General features: G+C 51.0%; 1 protein-coding gene across 4 annotated transcripts; it reads right to left on the reverse strand.

Moving 5' to 3' along the window:
• Window positions 1-1386: 1386 nt before the first annotated feature.
• Window positions 1387-14352, reverse strand: AIPL1 (aryl hydrocarbon receptor interacting protein like 1). Of its 4 annotated transcripts, none has more exons than XM_063598589.1 (6): window positions 14072-14352; window positions 12979-13158; window positions 7417-7605; window positions 5993-6145; window positions 5727-5868; window positions 1387-4942 (listed from the first exon to the last, which is right to left on the reverse strand). In XM_063598589.1, exons 1-6 carry the CDS (start codon window positions 14165-14167, stop codon window positions 4572-4574), a joined length of 1131 nt encoding a protein of 376 aa, XP_063454659.1. In that variant the 5' UTR covers window positions 14168-14352; the 3' UTR covers window positions 1387-4571.
• Between the last annotated feature and the right edge of the window lie 4369 nt (window positions 14353-18721).

The following is an 18721-nucleotide window of genomic DNA, read 5'->3' on the forward strand; positions in this document are numbered from 1 at the left end:
AATTCTCCTGCCTCAGCCTCCCCAGTAGCTGGATTTACAGGCACGTGCCACCACCCCCAGCTAATTTTTGTATTTTTAGTAGAGACAGGGTTTCACCATGTTGGTCAGGCTGGTCTCGATTTCCTGACCTCAAGAGATCTGCCCACCTCAGCCTCCCAAAGTGCTGGGATTACAGGCGTGAGCCACCGCACCCAGCAGGTTACTTTCTAAGGCAAAGGAATTTTGCAGCTGTGATTACATTAAGGGCCTTGAGGTGGGGAGGTGAGCCTGGATTACCTGGCAGGTGGGGGCAATGTAAGCACAAGGGTCCTTATAAGAGGGAGACAGGAGGGTCAGGGACCCGCAGAAGCCTCATGGTGACGGAAGCAGAGGGACGCAGAGTGTAAGATGCTCCATTGCTGCCTTTGAAGGGGCCACAAGGCAAGGAATACAGGCAGCCTCTAAAAGCTGAAACAGGCAGGAAAGAAAATGGACTCTCTCCTCCGGCCTCTGGAAAGAACACAGCCCTGCCTGCCAACCCGTTTTAGAATCCCTGACCTCTGGAACTATAAGGGAATACGTGTGTGTTGTTTTAAGCCATTAAGTTTGTGGTAATTTGCTGCATCCACCATGGGAAACTATTACCCCTGCACAATACCCGAGGAAGGGGGTGTCCCTCGGGCCACTCAGCCCCTTACTGCTGACCCAAAGGACTCCCTGGTCTCAGGGTGTCTGTCAACTCCAGAGGTCAGTATGGTGGCTCCTGCCTGGGAGCAAATGCCTTGGTTTGGTTAACTAGTAATGATTCCTGAGGACGTGCCAGGCCAAAGGGGGCTGCAAAACCCACACAAGGTCGTTTCGTGCTGACCCTTCCAACTGCTCCCAAACAAAGGCTATTGGCATTGCCCCAGGTTGCTGCCTGATATAAGTTTCACATTCTCTCCTTTTTAAAAAAAAAATGCATCATACCCACATATGAAGCATCCAGTGAAGGAGGCAGCACAGTGTAGAAAAGAAAAGAAAGCCCCAGCCCAGACTCCTGGAAACCCGATGCTAATCCTGGAGCTACAGCCCCTCTCTAAGCCTCAGTTTCCCCATCTGTACAAGGGGTTGGGACTGAGTTGCCTCCAAGGACCTAGTTTGCTGGCAGCCTCATTCCATAGTTCTAAATGCCTCCTTTCCTGTCATCAGCTTGCCTGACCTTGTGACCTGCAGCGTCAGGGATGGTCAGGGCTGATGGAGAACCGCCACATCCGGAGCCCAAAGCAGCCATCTCCTGCCCTGGGGACCCGTCTGCTTGGTCTCTGCTGCCACCTGCTGGCAACTTGAAAACAAAGCCTTCCGGCTGGATCTCTGGGAAAGAAGCCCTTGGAAGAGACGCCCTGCAAACTATTGCAACTGCCCACCCAGACCTGACAAGCCACGCCCTTCCTTTAGGTTGGTTTTCAGGGAGCGCAAGGAAGCCCATGCAGCAACCAGAGCCCTGGATGGGAGGCTGCCTGCATCTCTCCCCATGTCTGCCTCCCACCTCCTCTGCACTAGGAAGATGGGGTGTGGGATGCGGCAGTTTCTGAACAGTGGTTCTACTGGCCCAGCCTCTGCCTTCGGAGGATTGTAACAATAGGACAAGGGTCCCTGTGCACCCTCTCTCCAGGGTATCTCCACCACATGCTATGGGCTTCCTGGTCCCTATCCCCTTTTTCCTGTTTTCAGACATCCAGAGGCATCAGAAGGGGAGCCGTCCACACAGAATGAGCCAGACAGGACCAAGCCCGAGCATAGGCTGCATTCGGGCCTCTGTCCTGCCAGGGAGCCCACAGGCCACGTTCTCACCACAAATGAAGGGGGCACCCTCGCTGCTCGTTGTCCCCAAAAGAAAGGGTAGCTGGTGGGATAGCTACATTCAGACAATGGACAGGGCAAAGGAGACTGGAAAGTCTGCGAGCCACAGTCCCTGGCCCCGAAGTAATGCCCCTTGCCAGGCCCCTCATCTGTTTCTGAGCCACACTCGACTCTGGCTGCCCAGACAACATCCAGGCCTTTCTCCGCAGGCAGCGCTGCCAGGAGGCAGCAGTGAAGGTCCCCTTGGCTCTCCGGCCCCAGCCTCCCTCCCTGTTCCACCTTCTGCAGTTGGAGGCACTCGCTTTGGCCTCAGGACACACCTGCCTTGCTCCCTCTGCAGGCTGTAACATCCCCTTCCTCTGACCTCTTCTGAAATCTCCTCTCTCACGTGGTTCCTTCATACTATAGCCCACTGGACTACTGAGCCTAATCATCCAAAAATTGAAACCCCTTTTCTTCAAGGGGGGGAAGGCTCACACATCAAACCTTCTAGTACTGCAAGAAAAAAGGAAGAAGAGGCCGGGCGCGGTGGCTCATGCCTGTAATCCCAACACTTTGGGAGGCCGAGGTGGGCAGATCACCAGAGGTCAGGAGTTCAAGAGCAGCTGGCCAACATGGTGAAACCCCGTCTCTACTAAAATTACAAAAAATTAGCCAGGCACAGTGGCACACACCTGTAATCCCAGCTACTCAGGAGGCTGAGGCACGAGAATTGCTTGAACCTGGGAGGTGGAGGTTGGAGGTTGCAGTGAGCCGAGATCATGCCAGTGCATTCCGGCCTTGGCAACAGAGGGAGACTCCATCTCAAAAAAAAAAAAAAAACAAAAAAAAATGAAAAAGAAAAAAGGAAGAGGAGAAGAGAAGAAAAACATAAAACACTGCCATGTTAAAATGTACATTATCACTCCAGATGCCAGAAATATCCTCATTCTGGTGTCCCAGGGGTCACGAAATTGGAACCACAGAGAAAGCAATGCAGTGGAAGCATTGCGCTGGGCCCTGTGGGGAAACACACCTACACAGCCACAATCATGCAAATGCTGTTTACTGATTTTCGGATTGTAGAATCAACCTATGGACAAAGCACAGAAGATTTAGTTTTGCTTACAGAGCAGAAGGTAGATGTTAACAACAAGGATGATGGAAAAGTAAAGTACATCAGAACTTTAGGGATACAGTTAGCGCTGGGGGAACCCCTGCTGGGTGGAGACAAGCTCTGGGGCAGAAGAGAAGCCCAGGAAGGCCTTGGCAGTTGACTACGTGGCCCTGGGCTGGATACTTCGTTGCCCCCCTGCCCCACCCCACACACCTGGGTGGTGCTAGAGGATGTCGCTGGCGTGATAGCCCCTCCCCGTACCCGTCCTTTAGGGAGGATGAAGAGGAGGGAGAGAGTTGGAAGGGGAAGGTCCCAACGCTGCCATGCTCATCAGACACAGAAGGAGGTGACCAGACTGAGGCAGGCGGTGGGGCTTGGACACCAGACTAACTTGAAGATGAGCTAAAACAGGGGCGAGTGGAAGCCGCTTTCCCTAAGGCATGCCCCCCAGGGTGCCATGTCAGTTTACCATTGCCGTGGCAACACCCTGGCATACTGCCCTGTTCCGTGGCAAAGACCCCAGGACCCAGAAGTTACTACTCCTTCCCTAGAAATCTTTGTATATGCAGCTCCTTTATCTACATGTAATTAAAAGTGGGTATAAATCTGACTGCAGAACTGCCCTGAGCTGCTGCTCGCTGCCTATGGGGTAGCCCTGCTCTGCAGGGCAGTCACAGAGCTGCAACACTGCAGCTTCAATACAGCTGTTTTGGTTTTGGTTTTGGTTTTCTTTTGTTTTTTGTTGTTGTTTTTGTTTTGTTTTGTTTTTTGAGATGAAGTTTTACTCTTGTTGACCAGGCTGGAGTGCAATGACGTGATCTTGGCTCACTGCAACCTCCGCCTCCCAGGTTCAATCAATTCTCCTGCCTCAGCCTCCCAAGTAGCTGGGATTATAGGCGCCTGCCACCACGCCCAACTAGTTTTTTTGTATTTTTAGTAGAGATGAGGTTTCACCATGTTGGCCAGGCTGGTCTGGAACTCCTGACCTCAGGTGATCCACCCGCCTCGGCCTCCCAAAGTGCTGGGATTACAGGCGTGAGCCACTGTGCCCGGCCACAGCTGTTTTCTTCTACCCTACCACTGGCGCTTGCCTTTGAAATCTTTCCTGGGGGAGGCCAAGAACCCTCTCAGGCTAAGCTCCAGTGTCGGGGCTTGCCCACCCTACATCAAGACCCACTAAAGTCAGTGGGATTCTAGAGAGTTCTAAGTGTCCTGCGTAAAGTTACAAAAATCACCGAGATGACCCCCAAATGTAACTATCCAAAACGGGGAGACAGGGAGGGGTATCAGGGATGAGAAAGGATCAGAGCATCAAATCCTCATTTGTCATTGACATGGGGTAAAATCTAGAAACTGATTTAAACAGATTACTTGGAAATAGAGAAAACTACCAGAAGAATTAAAAACAGGGTCAATTAAAACCATGGCACGGAAGGAATGAGAGGGGTAGAGGAGAAAACTACTTTTATTCATAAGCTCTTCTGTACCCTTGGGATTGGTTTTTTTTTTTTTTTTTTTTACCATGGGTGTGTCTGACTTTGATTTCAAAAATTAATTTTAAATTTTAAACAGTGACACCACGATCCTGGTCAATCGAACCAGAAGTGACCAGGCCACTTGCTCCCTGCCTGGGTGGCTGTGGGCCTCAGGGGGCTCAGTGCTGCAGCGAGTGCCCTGGGGACGGGGGTGGCTCTGTGGCTGGCTCTGCAGGTGGCCCTGCGGACAGCTCTGCAGATGGTGCTGGGGGTGGCTCTGCAGGTGGCTCTGTGGATGACTGTGCGGGTGGCTCTGTGGGTGGCTCTGCCGGAGGCTGCGTGGCACCCTGGCTCAGCATGTTCCGGCAGCGCAGCCGCTCCTCCTCCTGCTTCTCCGCCATGCGGTTCTCCAGCAGCCTCAGCTCCCTGCGCACCGCCTTCTGCATGGACGGCTCCAGCTCCAGCACTTTCCGGAGGTCTGCCTTGGCCTCGGCCTCATTCCACACCTCTGCGTGAGCCCGGGCACGCACGTAGTAGGCCTTCACGATGCCTGCGGGGAGCAGGGAGCATCCAGCTACAGCTCCCTTCCCAGCCTCAGAGGCAGCCCCAGCCCAGCTGGGACTCACCAGCCTCCAAGACCCTCAGCCCCGCCATGACCCTTAACGTCTCTGTATCCCCCATCCCTCAGTTTCCTCACCTGTAAGATGGAGATGATGATCATAATAGCAGTACCTCCTCCTCTCCTTTTTAAGGCCCTGTGACTAATTTTATATTCATAACTTTGTTTTATTTTTCTTATAGACGCTACCTAAATTAGATAACCTTCAGGCCCTTTCCCTGCACCTCCCTCATAGGGTGGTTATGAGGATTATGAGGATTAAATGAGATAATAAACGCAGACGACGTGTGCCTGATGCATGAGCCAGGGGCTGGATGTTTTTACTGTGAGCATGATTCGAGCATTAAGTCAATACTAGTACTGACGGTGCCATATCCTCGCAACACCAGTACTAGTACCGACATCGTAATATTTTTCTCTATATTGATTGCCGCTCTTTTTTAAAAGCCTGTTTACCGTTCCGCTGAAATCACAAGCTTGGCGAGCTTCCTGGGTAAGTGTTCAAACACACATTAAAATAAAGGGCCGCCCCGCGCCAAGCACTGCCCATCCATCACCCACAATTCAGTTACACACTCGGGGAGACCCGGCTGGGTGGAGACAAGGTTTGGTGCCCTGGTGGGGTGGAAAGAAAAGTCCAGGAAGGCTATGGCAGGTGTCTCCGTGGCCCTGGGCTGGGCGCCCCCTCACTGTCCGCCCCTGCAGCCCCGCGCACCTGGGTGGTGCCGGAGAATGTCGCTGGTGTGCTCCAGCACCTCATAGTACTCCTCCTTCTTCAGCAGGCACTGGCAGTAGTTGAGGATCAGAGTATTGATCATCTTCTCCAGCTTCAGCCACTGCACCTCCCACGGCTTCTCCTGCCCAGGGAGAAGGTCAGCCATGACCTCAGGCAGCTGCCCAACCCCCGCCCCACCCTGGCCGGCACTGGGCAGGTCCCCCAGAGTCAGCGCCACTTCCCACTCCTGGCCAGCGGCCTCTGACCTTGGTCTGCAGGTTCCTTAGGCAGATGATGGCCTCCTGGTACTTGGAAGAGGCCTCCTCGTAGCGTCCCAGCTTGAAGAGCCGATTTCCCTCTCCGTGGAGGACGGGCACCGCCTTCATCTTCTCATGATTGCTCAGGTTCCAGGTCTCCCTCTGGTAATCACTCGGGGCATCAACCTGGCCCCAGAGCTGCAGGTCAGTGAGGCAGGGACCCCAGGGGCCTGCACCCCATCAGAGACCCGAAAAACAGGACCCTGTGGCACATCTCCCTGAAGTCATGCTTGCTGGTCAAGTGCATACAGACAAGGGAAAGAAGCAACAACGCCGAAAACCCTGCCCTAAATCAATGTCTTTGTGCAAACTAGGAAAAGGTGCCCGTTCATCAAGACACTTCACTTCTAATATTCAGAAAATTGTCACGAATACTCGTTTTGTTAGAACAATACACTATTGCCATCTGCTGGAAACTTCTCATTATGGAAATACCAATATACAATGTCTATAATGAGCACCTTGGAGGAGATGCCGGTGCACCTTGTGCAGTGCACAGACCACACAACTGTGACAGCAAGCCTGTAAGGGCCCTTGGTTGACACAGTTCTTATTTTATTTTTATTCACCCACATAGCTCTCAGGCTGAGCCTCAGTCTTGGCCATAAGCTGAGTCCTGACCTGACCTTGACCCTGGCCCTAACCCTCTCTCACCAATCCACAAACACGCGCTGCCAATCACTCTGGGGCTCTGGGTGGGAGAATGTGGGGAGTTCCATGCAGCCTCTCCCGCCACTAGAGAACCAAGTCTGAACCCACAAACCACAGGAACCAAGGAGGCGGTTATAATCTCCAACTCCTGAAAATGAAAGTGGAAGTGGATAAAATGCCTCCACAATGAAAATGAATTACATTTTTAAAAATTGGTTCCAAGTGGACTTTTTTTTTGGACATGGAGTCTCACTCTGTCACCCAGGTTAAAATGCACTGACATGATCTCGGCTCACTGCAACCTCCACTTCCCAGGTTCAAGCAATTCTCATGCCTCAAATTCCCAAGTAGCTGGGATTGATTACAGGCATGCACCACCACACCCGGTTAATTTTTGTGTTTTTAATAGAGACGGGGTTTTACCATGTTGGCTAGGCTGGTCTCGAACTCCTGACCTCAGGTGATCCAACCCCCTCGGCCTCCCAAAGTGCTAGGATTACAGGCGTGGGCCACCATGCCCAGCACCAAAGGACTTTTCTTGTGGAAAAATCAGAGGACTTTTTTTTCAAATTCGTATTCTCCCATGGCTTATGAACCCTCTCTTATTATCTAAAGAGAAACAGGGCACTGTCCAGTGGCCAGTGGGGTGGGGGTGCCCATGATGCCCGCTGTCCCTCTCCAGTGCTGGCACAGCCCTCCAGCCCTGCCAACCCCAGCCCCACCTGCAGCAGCTCGATCACAAAGACCAGAGGCTGAGGCTCCTTCTGCAGCTTGTCCAGGTCCTCGTAGCCCAGCGTGTGGTAGGCGAACATGTTGGCCAGCCCGCATGTGTGCACGTGCCACTCTGTGGGGTCCTTGCCCTGGGCCATCTGCCTCAGGCTCCGGGACAGGATGGGGTAGACCCCCGTGTGCTGTGGGGAGAAATGGATGGATGGCATCCAGGCTACCTGCTCAGAGCTAGGTGGGCCATAAAAGGCCTCCACTCAGAGCCCCTGCTGGGAGGAATCCTGCTCCCTCACTATGCCACTCATACTAACTGTGGTTAAGTGTGTGCCAGGCAAAGCACTTCACACTGTTATGAGCCCCTTCAATCCTTATGACAATTCAAGGCAGGCACTATTATCCCCATTTTACGGATGGGGAAACTACAGCCCAGAGACGCAAAGCAACTTGCTTAAGGTCACACAGCTAGGAAATGACACAGCCAGGATTCAAACCTGGCTCCAGAGGCCATATGCTCTTAGCCTCTGGCTGCCTCTTCTGGCCCTTGTGGTCCACTGTAACACATCTCTGCCCCAAGGAAACCCTGAGCTCTGCAAAGCCTATGACTCGCAGGAAGGGCAGTGTGGGGCAGTGGAAGGAGCAGGACTCCAGGGTCCAAGAGAGTCGCTTTGGTGTCCTGGCAGTGCTGCAGGTTAGCGGTGAGCCCAGGTCTCTGCACTTCTCTGAACCTCAGTTCCCTGGGTTGCTCCTGTTCGGTATTAGGGCTGCTGTAGGGATTAAATGAGACGGTGCAGATATAGATCTGGCTCATCACAGCTTCAGCCAGCATGGGAGCTGAGTTTGCCACCCTTGGGATGAAGGAGGGCTGGGAAAATCAGCCGTGCGGCCTCAGCGAGGCCTGCTATATGTATGCTGGGCCTCAGTTTCCCCAACTAGGCTCCCTGAGAACCCATCTCCTTGGACCGGCTTCTGAGACGACCCAGCACTGGCCCCACAGGCAACATGTGACGTGAAGGGGCTGAAACTCTGTGCAGCAGCTCAGCTCTGCCTCCAGGTCACCAGCACAGAGACAGAGGTCACCCTGCCCGCCCCACCGGCCGGGATTAGCCCGAAATGCCTTCTGCCTCTTTATGGAAAAGACAAGCAGATGGCTGTTGAGCCTGTTGGGATTAGAGCTGGACCAAAGGAGGGAGAGGCCCCAGAACCAGCTTACTGCAGGGAGGGGCCACCTTTGGCCCTGACTCAGCAGCCCCCAGCTCGGCACCCCATGGCTCCCAGCAAGCTGAGCGTGCTTTTGTGGCCCCAAAGCACACTGCCCTCACTTATTTATGTCCTGGCACTGGCTGCCCTGCATTACAATTGTTTAGGTGTCTGCTCCTCCTGCAGAATTCAAGTTCCCTAAGGGCTAGGGGCTTTGCCTGTTTCATTCCTAACATACAGCACAGGCCAAATCAGGTGCCCAGTGAATGTTTTCTAACTAGATAGGTAGGTAGGTAGGTAGGTAGATAGATAGATAGATAGATAGATAGATAGATAGATAGATAGATAGATAATAGATACACGAATGATAGGAGATAGATAGAAGATGATGGATGCATGCATAGTGATGGAAGACTGGATTATGAATGAAGATTGGTTGAAGGGAACAATGGATGAAATGATGCCTGGGCAGGTGGGTAGATGGATAAGAGGTGGATGTGCAGGTGAAGAACTAACTCTAGAAGGGGTGTGTGTGTGTGTGTGTGTGCGTGCATATATGCACACAATCACGGCAGCCATGGGCTGGGGTGAGGAGATGTGCGGGGCATGGAGATTAGGAAAACCCATAGTTACCATGGGAGCAGTGGCTCGTGCCTGTAATCCCGGCACTTTGGGAGGTCAAGGCCAGTGGCTCACCTGAGGTCAGGAGTTCCAGACCAGCCTGGCCAACATGTTGAAATCCCATCTCTACTAAAAATACAAAAATTGGCCCGGTGTGGTGGTAAGCACCTATAATTCCAGCTACTCGGGAGGCTGAGGCAGGAGAATCGCTTGAACCCGGGAGGCAGAGGTTGCAGTGAGCCGATCCCACACCATTGCACTCCAGCCTGGGCAACAAGAGCGAAAGTCCGTCTCAAAAAAAAAACAAAAAAAAACAAAAAAAAACCAGTTACCAGCCTGTGATATGGGCAATGCACTCATGTGACTATCAACATGGAAAAAGGAACACAGACTCCACAGGAAACAAAGAGCCATGCCCACATTACGGGAATGACAACAGCTTGATTTTGCAAACAACAAATCAATCAACTAATCAAGAATTTATTGACAGCCTTCTATGCACTCAGCTGTCATGTGTTAGCAAACATGTATCCTATGGAGAGGGGACTCTTAGTGGCAGCCAAGCCTTGCCTCACAAATGGCATGAATTAAAGTACAGGAGCCCCTCACTCTAAGCAAAGTCAATAGATATATTTTTAAACTAACTGAAATCACAAAGAAGCCAATTTTTGAAGGCTTGACTTGATAAAAAAATAAAACAGATTTTAAGATAAAAACATCAGAATGAAGAAAAACACAGGGACTGCTACAAAGGAAAGATGTTCAACAAATATTTGCTACATGAATGAATAAATGGATAACATGTTGAGTGGGATCACCTACTGGCAGAGGATGGCACTGCAGCCCAGCTCTATTAGACACTGCGAGAAATGTGTGTAGGATGAAGAGGGAACCAGGCATCTCACCCAGATCTTTTCCCTTAACTTGTCTGAGCCATTGCAAGTTATTTTCTCTTTTGGAGTCTTAAGTTTCCCATCAGTAAAGTGAAGAAGTTAATCTCAAATTTTTTCTAGGCTGGACATGGTGGCTCACGCCTGTAATCCCAACACTTTGGGAGGCTGAGGCAGGCAGATCACTTGAGGTCAAGAGTTCAAGACCAGCTTGGTCCAACATGATGAAACCCCGTCTCTACTAAAAATACTGAAAAAAAAAATAGCCAGGTGTGGTGGCAGGCACCTGTAATCCCCAGCTACTCAGGAGGCTGAAGCAGGAGAATCATTTGAACCTGGGAGGCAGAGGTTCTGGCAAGCCAAGATCGTGCCACTACACTCCAGCCTGGGTGACAGAGTGAAACTCCATCTCAGAAAAAAAAAAAAAAAAATTCTAGCTCAAAATAATAGCTCTCATTTTTAATTGCCCTGTATTATGATCCACCCTCATATGTTATATCATGTAATCTCCAAAACAACCCCTTAACTTAGAGTTTTTTTTATTTATAAATGAAGGAATAGAGTACCAGACAGAAGACGGGACTACCCCAGGTCACACAACTAATGAAAGACAGAACAGAGTTCAAACTGTCCCCAAAATGCTCATTTAAAAGGTCAGTGGCCTCTGATGAAATAATGAGTCTGGGTATCTGCCACCAATGGTGAAAGTCTAGGGGGAGCTTTGGAATGGATGGATCAGGCTGTCAACACCTAAACCCACCAATCACTCTTAACATCACTGTAAGAGAGACAACCAAGTGTGATGTACGTCTCCCAAAGGGAAGTATATGGTACATCCATGGAAGACTTTTGAAAAAGAGAGAAAGAGAGAGAGAAGAATCTGAATCTTATCAGGCCCTCTAGACCCCACTTTCAATTTATCAAAAATGTGGGGAATAGAGGAGCGTGTTAGACAATTCCATGGCGAAGGAACCAGGAAAATCAGAATGTGGGACTTCTACAGGATAAATGACCCAGTTCCTTCAACGCTTCCATGTCAAGGAAGAAAAGAAGGAGGCCGAGCGCGGTGGCTCACGCCTGTAATCCCAGCACTTTAGGAGGCAGAGGCGTGCGGATCACAAGGTCAAGAGATCAAGACCATTTTGATCAACATGGTGAAACCCTGTCTGTACTAAAATACAAAAAATTACCCAGGCGTGGTGGCGGGCACCTGTAGTCGTGGCAGGCTGAGGCAGGAGAATCACTTGAACCCAGGAGGGCAAGGTTGCAGTGAGCCAAGATCGCGCTACTGCACTCCAGCCTGGCTACAGAGCAAGACTCCGCTCAAAAAACAAAAGAAAGACAGAAAAGAAGGAAGTAGACCTATAGATAAAAAGGCACTTGAGAGATGCATCAACAAAGCACTATGCAGAGACTTTGTTTGTTCGGTTGTTGATTTAAACAAACCAAACTCATTCATTTATAAAGAATAAAAGGAGTCAACCAAAGAAAACTTAACAGTGACTGGATATTAGATGGCTTTAAGGAATTACTGGAGTTTTTAAAAGATTTCATAATGGTACAATGGTAAAGTTTCTTTAATATCCTCTTTTTTTTTTTTTTTTTTTTTTAGATGGAGTCTCACTCTGTCGCCAGACTGATGTTCAGTGGCATGATCTTAGCTCACTGCAACCTCTGCCTCCCGGGTTCAAGTGATTCTCCTGCCTCAGCCTCCTGAGTAGCTGGGATTACAGGCATGTGCCACCACGCCCAGCTAATTTTTGTATTTTTGGTAGAGACGGGGTTTCACCATGTTGGTCAGGCTGGTCTCGAACTCCTGACGTCGTGATCTGCCCGCCTCAGTCTCCCAAAGTGCTGGGATATCCTCATATTTTAGAGATACAAATTTTAGTATTTACAGATGAAATGATACGGTGTCTGGCATTTGGTTTAACCACGCAGGACAAGGAAGGGAAGTGGGTGGGTTGGGAGATGAAGCAAGACCAGCCGCGGGTTGATGGTGGCCGGCACTGGGTGACAGGTACTCGTAAGTTCATTATTCTTTCTGTTGATTTTTGTATATGTTTGAAAGTTCCCATAAGAAACGTTGCCTAAAGGTCAGTGAGTTTTGCCATAAGGCAAGGAAGCTAACTTATAGGAGTAATTTACGGAGTGCCATAAATAGGAGGGCAAACCTGCAATGTGAGGAGGAGGGCAAAAAAGTGACCAGTGCTGCTCTAATCATGCTGTATAAAATCTCCAGGTCTAATCATGCTGTATAAAAAGCAAGGACTTAGCCGGGCAAGATGGCTCATGCCTATAATTCCAGCACTCTGGGAGGCCGAGACAGGAGGATTGCTTAAGCCCAAGAGTTTAGGACCAGCCTGGCCAACGTGGCAAAACTCTGTCTCTACAAAAAATACAAAAATGAGGTGTGGTGGTGCGCCTGTAGTCCCAACTACTTGGAAGGCTGAAGTGGGAGGATCACCTGAGCCCGGGAAGTTGAGGCTGCAGTGAGCCATAATTACGCTACTGCACTCCAGCCTGGGTGACAGAGCGAGACCCTATCTCTCTCTCTCTCTCTCTCACACACACACACACACACACAAATGTGAGGACTGTGAAGTGGGCCAGCTCACTCCTGCTGGGCATAGCCCTGCTCCCCACCAGCCAGCCACAGCATGGGTCACCCCTTCCAGCCCTTGTTCCCTCCATCTTCACATGCACAGCGGTGGGGAATAAGGTTGCAGGACTGGCTTTGCAAAGCTTTGCTTGAGTCCCAGCTTTCCCGAAACACAACAGCCCCGCAAAGTGGGTGGGTGAGCCCAGAAAAGACTAGTCCCAGGAGACAGGCGCGCAGGGCCTACTTACGATGGTATCGCACCAGAACTCGGCCACCTCGTGCACCCGCATGGAGGTAAGCAGGATCTCCCAGACCTCGAGCTTGAACATGTTTCCGATGATGATGTGCATGGGCTGGCCCACCTGCCGGCTGTCGTCAATGACTGTCCGCTCCTCATCACATTTCATGGTGCGGAAATGAAAGATCACCTGGTCACCGAGACGGTGCACTCTGCTCTAGACACACCGTTCAAGGCCCGGCAGAAGCCACCCCCTTGCCACCGACACCCAGGGCTGTCCCCAGGGTCAGCTCACTCAGTTCATCCCATCAGATGCCTCAGACCCCTGGAGCACCTCCACCCTGCCTGCACCCCCCAGGGAGGAGGGACCCACCCCTCCCTACAGACCCCATTCCACTCCCCACAGCCCTGTGCGTCCAGAAATCCTTCCTCAAAGAAACCCGAGTTCTTTTTTTTTTTTTTTTTTTTTTGAGACAGAGTCTCACTGTGTTGCCCAGGTTGGAGTGCAGTGGTATGATCTCGGCTCACTGCAACCTCCACCTCCTGGGCTCAAGTGATTCTCCTGCCTCAGTCTCCTGAGTATCTGAACTGGGATTACAGGCGCCCAGCACATCTGGCTAATTTTTGTGTTTTCAGTAGAGACGGGGTTTCACATGTTGGTCAGGCTGGTCTCGAACTCTTGACCTCATGATCCGCCCATCTTGGCCTCCCAAAGTGCTGGGATTACAGGCAGGAGCCGCCTCGCCTGGCCAAAGCCCGAATTCTGTAGCCACAGATGCACCCTTCAGTCCAGGGAAGCCCAACAGACATTTGGGGACAAATACCAAGAACCCTCGGACTCCCTTTCTTCTCAGTCAACATTTAGGGCTCCAGAAAATTCCCAAAAGCCCTTCCCCTCAGCCCATGCTAAAGTTGAATCTGCAAAGTACCAAAAATGCCCCCTGAATGGGGTAAACGCTGGGAGCTTCCCGGAGGCCCAGCGCTGGGGCTGCCTGGCTGTTTTTTTGGCACAGCTGAAAGCTGTTTACAGTGCCTTGGGGCACACCTGGAATGTTGAAGGCTGCTGTGGGGGACCCTGTCTGCTCCGGAGGGGCCCCACTCACTCGGGATCCGGTGATGAAGTTTGGGAGCTCGCCCGTGCCCCCGTGCAGAATGGTTTTCTTGACCCCTTCCACGTTCAGGAGCAGAGCGGCATCCATGGCTGCAGGAGAAAGGGAGGTGTCCAGCACAGGCGGAGATAATCTCACCTCCGGGGAAGACCCTTAGGCGGCTGAGACTCTGGGATTTACCCAGCCAGGAGGAGTGGGGGGAAGGGCAGACGGTGGGGGCGGTGACCTAGGCGCCCCGGCTTCTCATCAGAGCCACTCGGGCCGGGCCTGTGGTCCACAGGCAGCCTCGCCTCCTATCCCATCCACCTTTGCTTCCAGTGATTCTGGGCCCCTGCCCAGGGTTGTGCTAGATTTGGCTTTTTGTTCCACCCCAAGAAGGAAAAAGGTCCGCTGAGCTTTCTTAAAGAAGACAGGGGACCAGGCACGGTGGCTCACGCCTGTAATCCCAGCACTTTGGGAGGCCGAGGCGGGCAGATCACGAGGTCAAGAGATAGAGACCATCCTGGCTAATATGGTGAAACCCCATCACTACGAAAAATACAAAAATTAGCCGGGGGTGGTGGCGGGCGCCTGTAGTTCCAGCTACTCGGGAGGCTGAAGCAGGAGAATCACTTGAACCCGGGAGGCGGAGGTTGCAGTGAGCCGAGATAGCGCCACTGCACTCCAGCCTGGCGATGTGGAGAGAGGCCTGGAGGCCACTGAAGGGGAAAAGGAGGGGAGGCATGGGCTGGGCCCAGACTCTAAGTCCCCGAGGACCCCAGGCCAGCCGGGGTGGCAGCTGCCCTTTGCCATCCAGCCACCTTCCTACTTTCCCTGTTCCCCCTCCCCTGCCCAGAATCTGCCTTCAGGAGGCCCTGCGATGGTGGCCCAAGGGAAGAGGCGACAGGTTTCTGGCTTGGGAGGGAAGGAAGACGGAGAACGAAAGGCGGGGTGGGTTTGGGTAAAGTTGAGGCGCCCTCCGCAGCCCCGCTCCTGCCTCCCCTGCAAGGTCTGGCTGGGGGAAGGGTGGGTATCCCCTCCCCTCCCCTCCCCTCCCCTCCCCTTTGGAGGCCCTTAGCCCTGTGCCCTGGGAACCAGGCAGAGTTTATTGAGGGCATCAGGGACGCCCAGAAGGGCTGGGAAACATAAATGCGAAGACCTGGTGTTTGGCACCACCGTGTGGCCAGTTCAAGCTCCTACACCTCCGCACCCTGAGGGCGCTGGACTCAGCTCCACAAAACCATTCTCTTCCTGACACCAGGCTCACTGGTTGCAGAGGGAAGGGGTGCAGGACTCTGCTACAGGGAGAGAGAAAAACACGGGACTAAGGAGGCTGAAGTAGGTGGATCACCTGAGGTCAGGAGTTTTGTATTTTTAGTAGTCTGTACTAAAAATACAAAAATTACCCAGGCATGGTGGTGCGCACCTGTAATCCCAGCTACTCAGGAGGCTGAGGCAGGAGCCTCGCTTGAACCCTGGAGGCGGAGGTTGCAGTGAGCTGAGACCGTGCCACTGCACTCCAGCCTGAGCAACACAGCGAGACTCTGTCTCAAAAAAACAAAACAAAACAAAAAATGCTAGACTAGGCTGGGCGCAGTGGCTCATGGCTGTAATCCTAGGACTTTGGGAGCCAAGGCAGGTGGATCACCTCAGATCAGGAGTTAGAGACCAGCCTGGCCAACATGATGAATCCCCATCTCTACTAAAATTACAAAACTTAGTCGGATGTGGTGGTGGGCACCTGTAATCCCAGCTACTCAGGAGGTTGAGGCAGGAGAATCGCTTGAATCCAGGAGATGAAGGTTGCTGTGCACCAAGATCATGCTGCTGCACTCCAGCCTGGGGCATAGAGTGAGACTGTCAGAAGAAGAAGAAGAAGGAGAAGGAAGAGGAGGAGGAGGAGGAAGAGGAGGAGGAGGAGGGAAGAGGGAAGAAGAAGGAAGAAGAAGAAGAAAACTGGACTGAGCCAGATACAGCTAAGTTCAAAGGGCTGATCCTTTCCTATTTACTGACCTTGTTGCCTTGGATGTCTCTCGTTTTCTCTAACTGCATTTTCCCAACTGAAAGGAGAAAATTGACCTCTCCTGCTCCTTCTCAGGGGAAGTTGGGAGGGCTGCAGCAGTGAATGGCACCCTGAAATCCAGCACTCATGAAAGTCTTGCTTCCCATGAGGAGCCATTGGTATAGAGGAGACCAAACCTGGGCCAACTGGTCAGGGCCGGGGAATCCTGGCCAGATCCCCAAGGGTCCAGTCTCCATCCCTGGAAGGCAGAAGGCTGCTGAAAACCTTCCCCTTCTCTCTTCCATCCTTTCTCCAGCCACACGGCAACCTAGAGAGGTCTGCATGCATAGGTAAAATGGATACTTAGTAAAACTAATACAGGAATTACTAAGAAATACTTTTTAGGCAGATAGTAAGGGTAAAGGTTCTTGGTGGAAATTTTCCTGCAATAAAAAACAAGCCCCCAAACCATCTCTTTTCTAACAGAAAAGGCTGCTTAAAGGGCCAGGCTGGCAAACCTTGATATGCAAATGCTGGCCATTAGAAACTGGGTTCACTCATATGGCGATTCCTGCTGTCTTTTCCCTGTCACCAGGTGTACCGAGTGTCGTGGCCACCTCCAGATAACACCTTGTGTTCAGAACATCATAGCAACCCACATTTGCATATTAAAGGACTAAGGTGGGAAGGCCAGGTGTTTTGCGGGGTTTGTAAATGACACACCTGCTCAAACCAATCCCCTGGGCCCTATGGAAATCAGACACCACCTCCTCAGCCTCCTCATATAAGCAGCCACTTCCCACCACCCTCACCCTGAACAGGGGGTTTTCTCTTTGTTCAAATCCCCCCTCCCTCTGTCTCTGTATGGGGGGGCTATTCTCTTCTTCCTTCCTTCTTTCTTGCCTATTAAACTTTTCACTCCTTAAAACCACTCCACGTGTGTTCGTGTCGTTAATCCTATTGGAGCAAGACCAAGAACCCTGGAGTTCCTCCAGTCATCAGAGCCGTATCAAAACTACAAAGGAAAATAAAAGTGTTTATCATAAAAATCTAAGAAGAGAGGAAGAACACACTTGTCACTTGCGGGTGGCAAGTGTCTTCTTCTGGGATGCTGGCAGTGCTCACCCTTGACCTAGGTGATGGTTACATGGGTGTTGGCTTTATAAGTACAGTAAGTCCTCACTTAATGTCCTTTTAGTTTCTTGGAAACTGCAGTCTGAAATGAAAGGACATACATCAGGTCCTCAAATAATATTGTTTCAATCAATGTCATCATTTCATTATAATGTTGATGAGAAAAAAAGGTGGTTTCCTTATATGTCATTTCATTTAAAGTCAGTCTTCTTTTTTTTTTTTTTTTTTTTTCTGAGATGGAACTTTGCTCTTGTCGCCCAGGCTGGAGTGCAATGGCGCGATCTTGACTCACTGCAACCTCCACCTCCTGGGTTCAAGTGATTCTCCTGCCTCAGCCTCCCGAGTAGCTGGGATTACAGGTACAGGTGCCTGCCACTTCGCCCAGCTATTTTTTTTTTTTTTTTTTTTTTTAGTGGATACGGGGTTTCATCACATTGGCCAGGCTGGTCTCAAACTCCTGACCTCAGGTGATCCACCCACCTTGGCCTCCCAAAGTGCTGGGATTACAGGCGTGATCCACCACGCCCGACCTAAAGTCAGTTTTCAAACACCTATTGACAGCATTAAGTAAGGACTCACTGTATTCATGACACTAGATTTTATGTCTTAGGCAGTTTTCTATCAGTGATATAATTCACAGTGAAAAGGATCCAATCACGTCTCTTCTCACACTTCTTAAAACTCTCCCACTGTTTCCGTTGTTTCCCTTTGTAGAGGGTCGAAGGGCACACACACATTGCCGAGACGTTTAAACAGTAGAACTGATAGATGTAGCCTGTAGCTGATTGGGGGATGTGGGGGCGAGAAGAAAAGGGGATGTTGAAGCTGATGCCAGGGGGGTTGGTTTCCCTGCTGAGAAGAATGAGGATTCACTCCTGGTCTGTGCCTGGAGTTGTGCCACAGGCTACAGACTGATGCCCCAGAAACCCTTTGCCCCCTGTCTTAGTTCATTTTCTGTGATTATAACTGAACACCACGGAAGGCATAATTTATTTTTTTTTAAAAAAGACATTTATTTAGCTCATAGTTCTGGATGCTGGAAAATCCAAGAGCATGGTGCTGGCATCTGGTGAGGGCCTTCTTGCTGCATCATAACATGGTGGAAGGCATCACATGATGAGCGGACAAGAGCATGCACATCAGCTCAGGTCTCTGTTCCTCTTCTTGTAAAGCCTCCAATCCTATCACAGGGTCCTACCCTGATAATATTATCTAATCCTAATGACCCTCCAAAGGTCCCACCCATAAATATCATCAACATACGAATTTGAGGATTCGGTTTCCAACAGATGAAATTTGGGGGACACATTAAAACCATAGCTGCTCCCAAACCAGTCTCCTCATGGACTTTATTAAAATGCCAATCTAATAACCTACTGCCCTCTTCAAATTCAGCAAAGAGTTGCCACCACCTTCAGGACAAATTTTAAGCTCCTTCTCTGGCCTACAGACCCTGTGTCTTGCCACCCCATCCCCTACCCTCAGCCCCTGATCTCAGCCCCACCCTTTTTGCCCAGGCTTTCCCCAGT

The sequence above is a fragment of the Pan paniscus genome, chromosome 19 (assembly GCF_029289425.2).
Source record: "Pan paniscus chromosome 19, NHGRI_mPanPan1-v2.0_pri, whole genome shotgun sequence".
In the NCBI taxonomy this organism is placed as follows: Eukaryota; Metazoa; Chordata; class Mammalia; order Primates; family Hominidae; genus Pan; species Pan paniscus.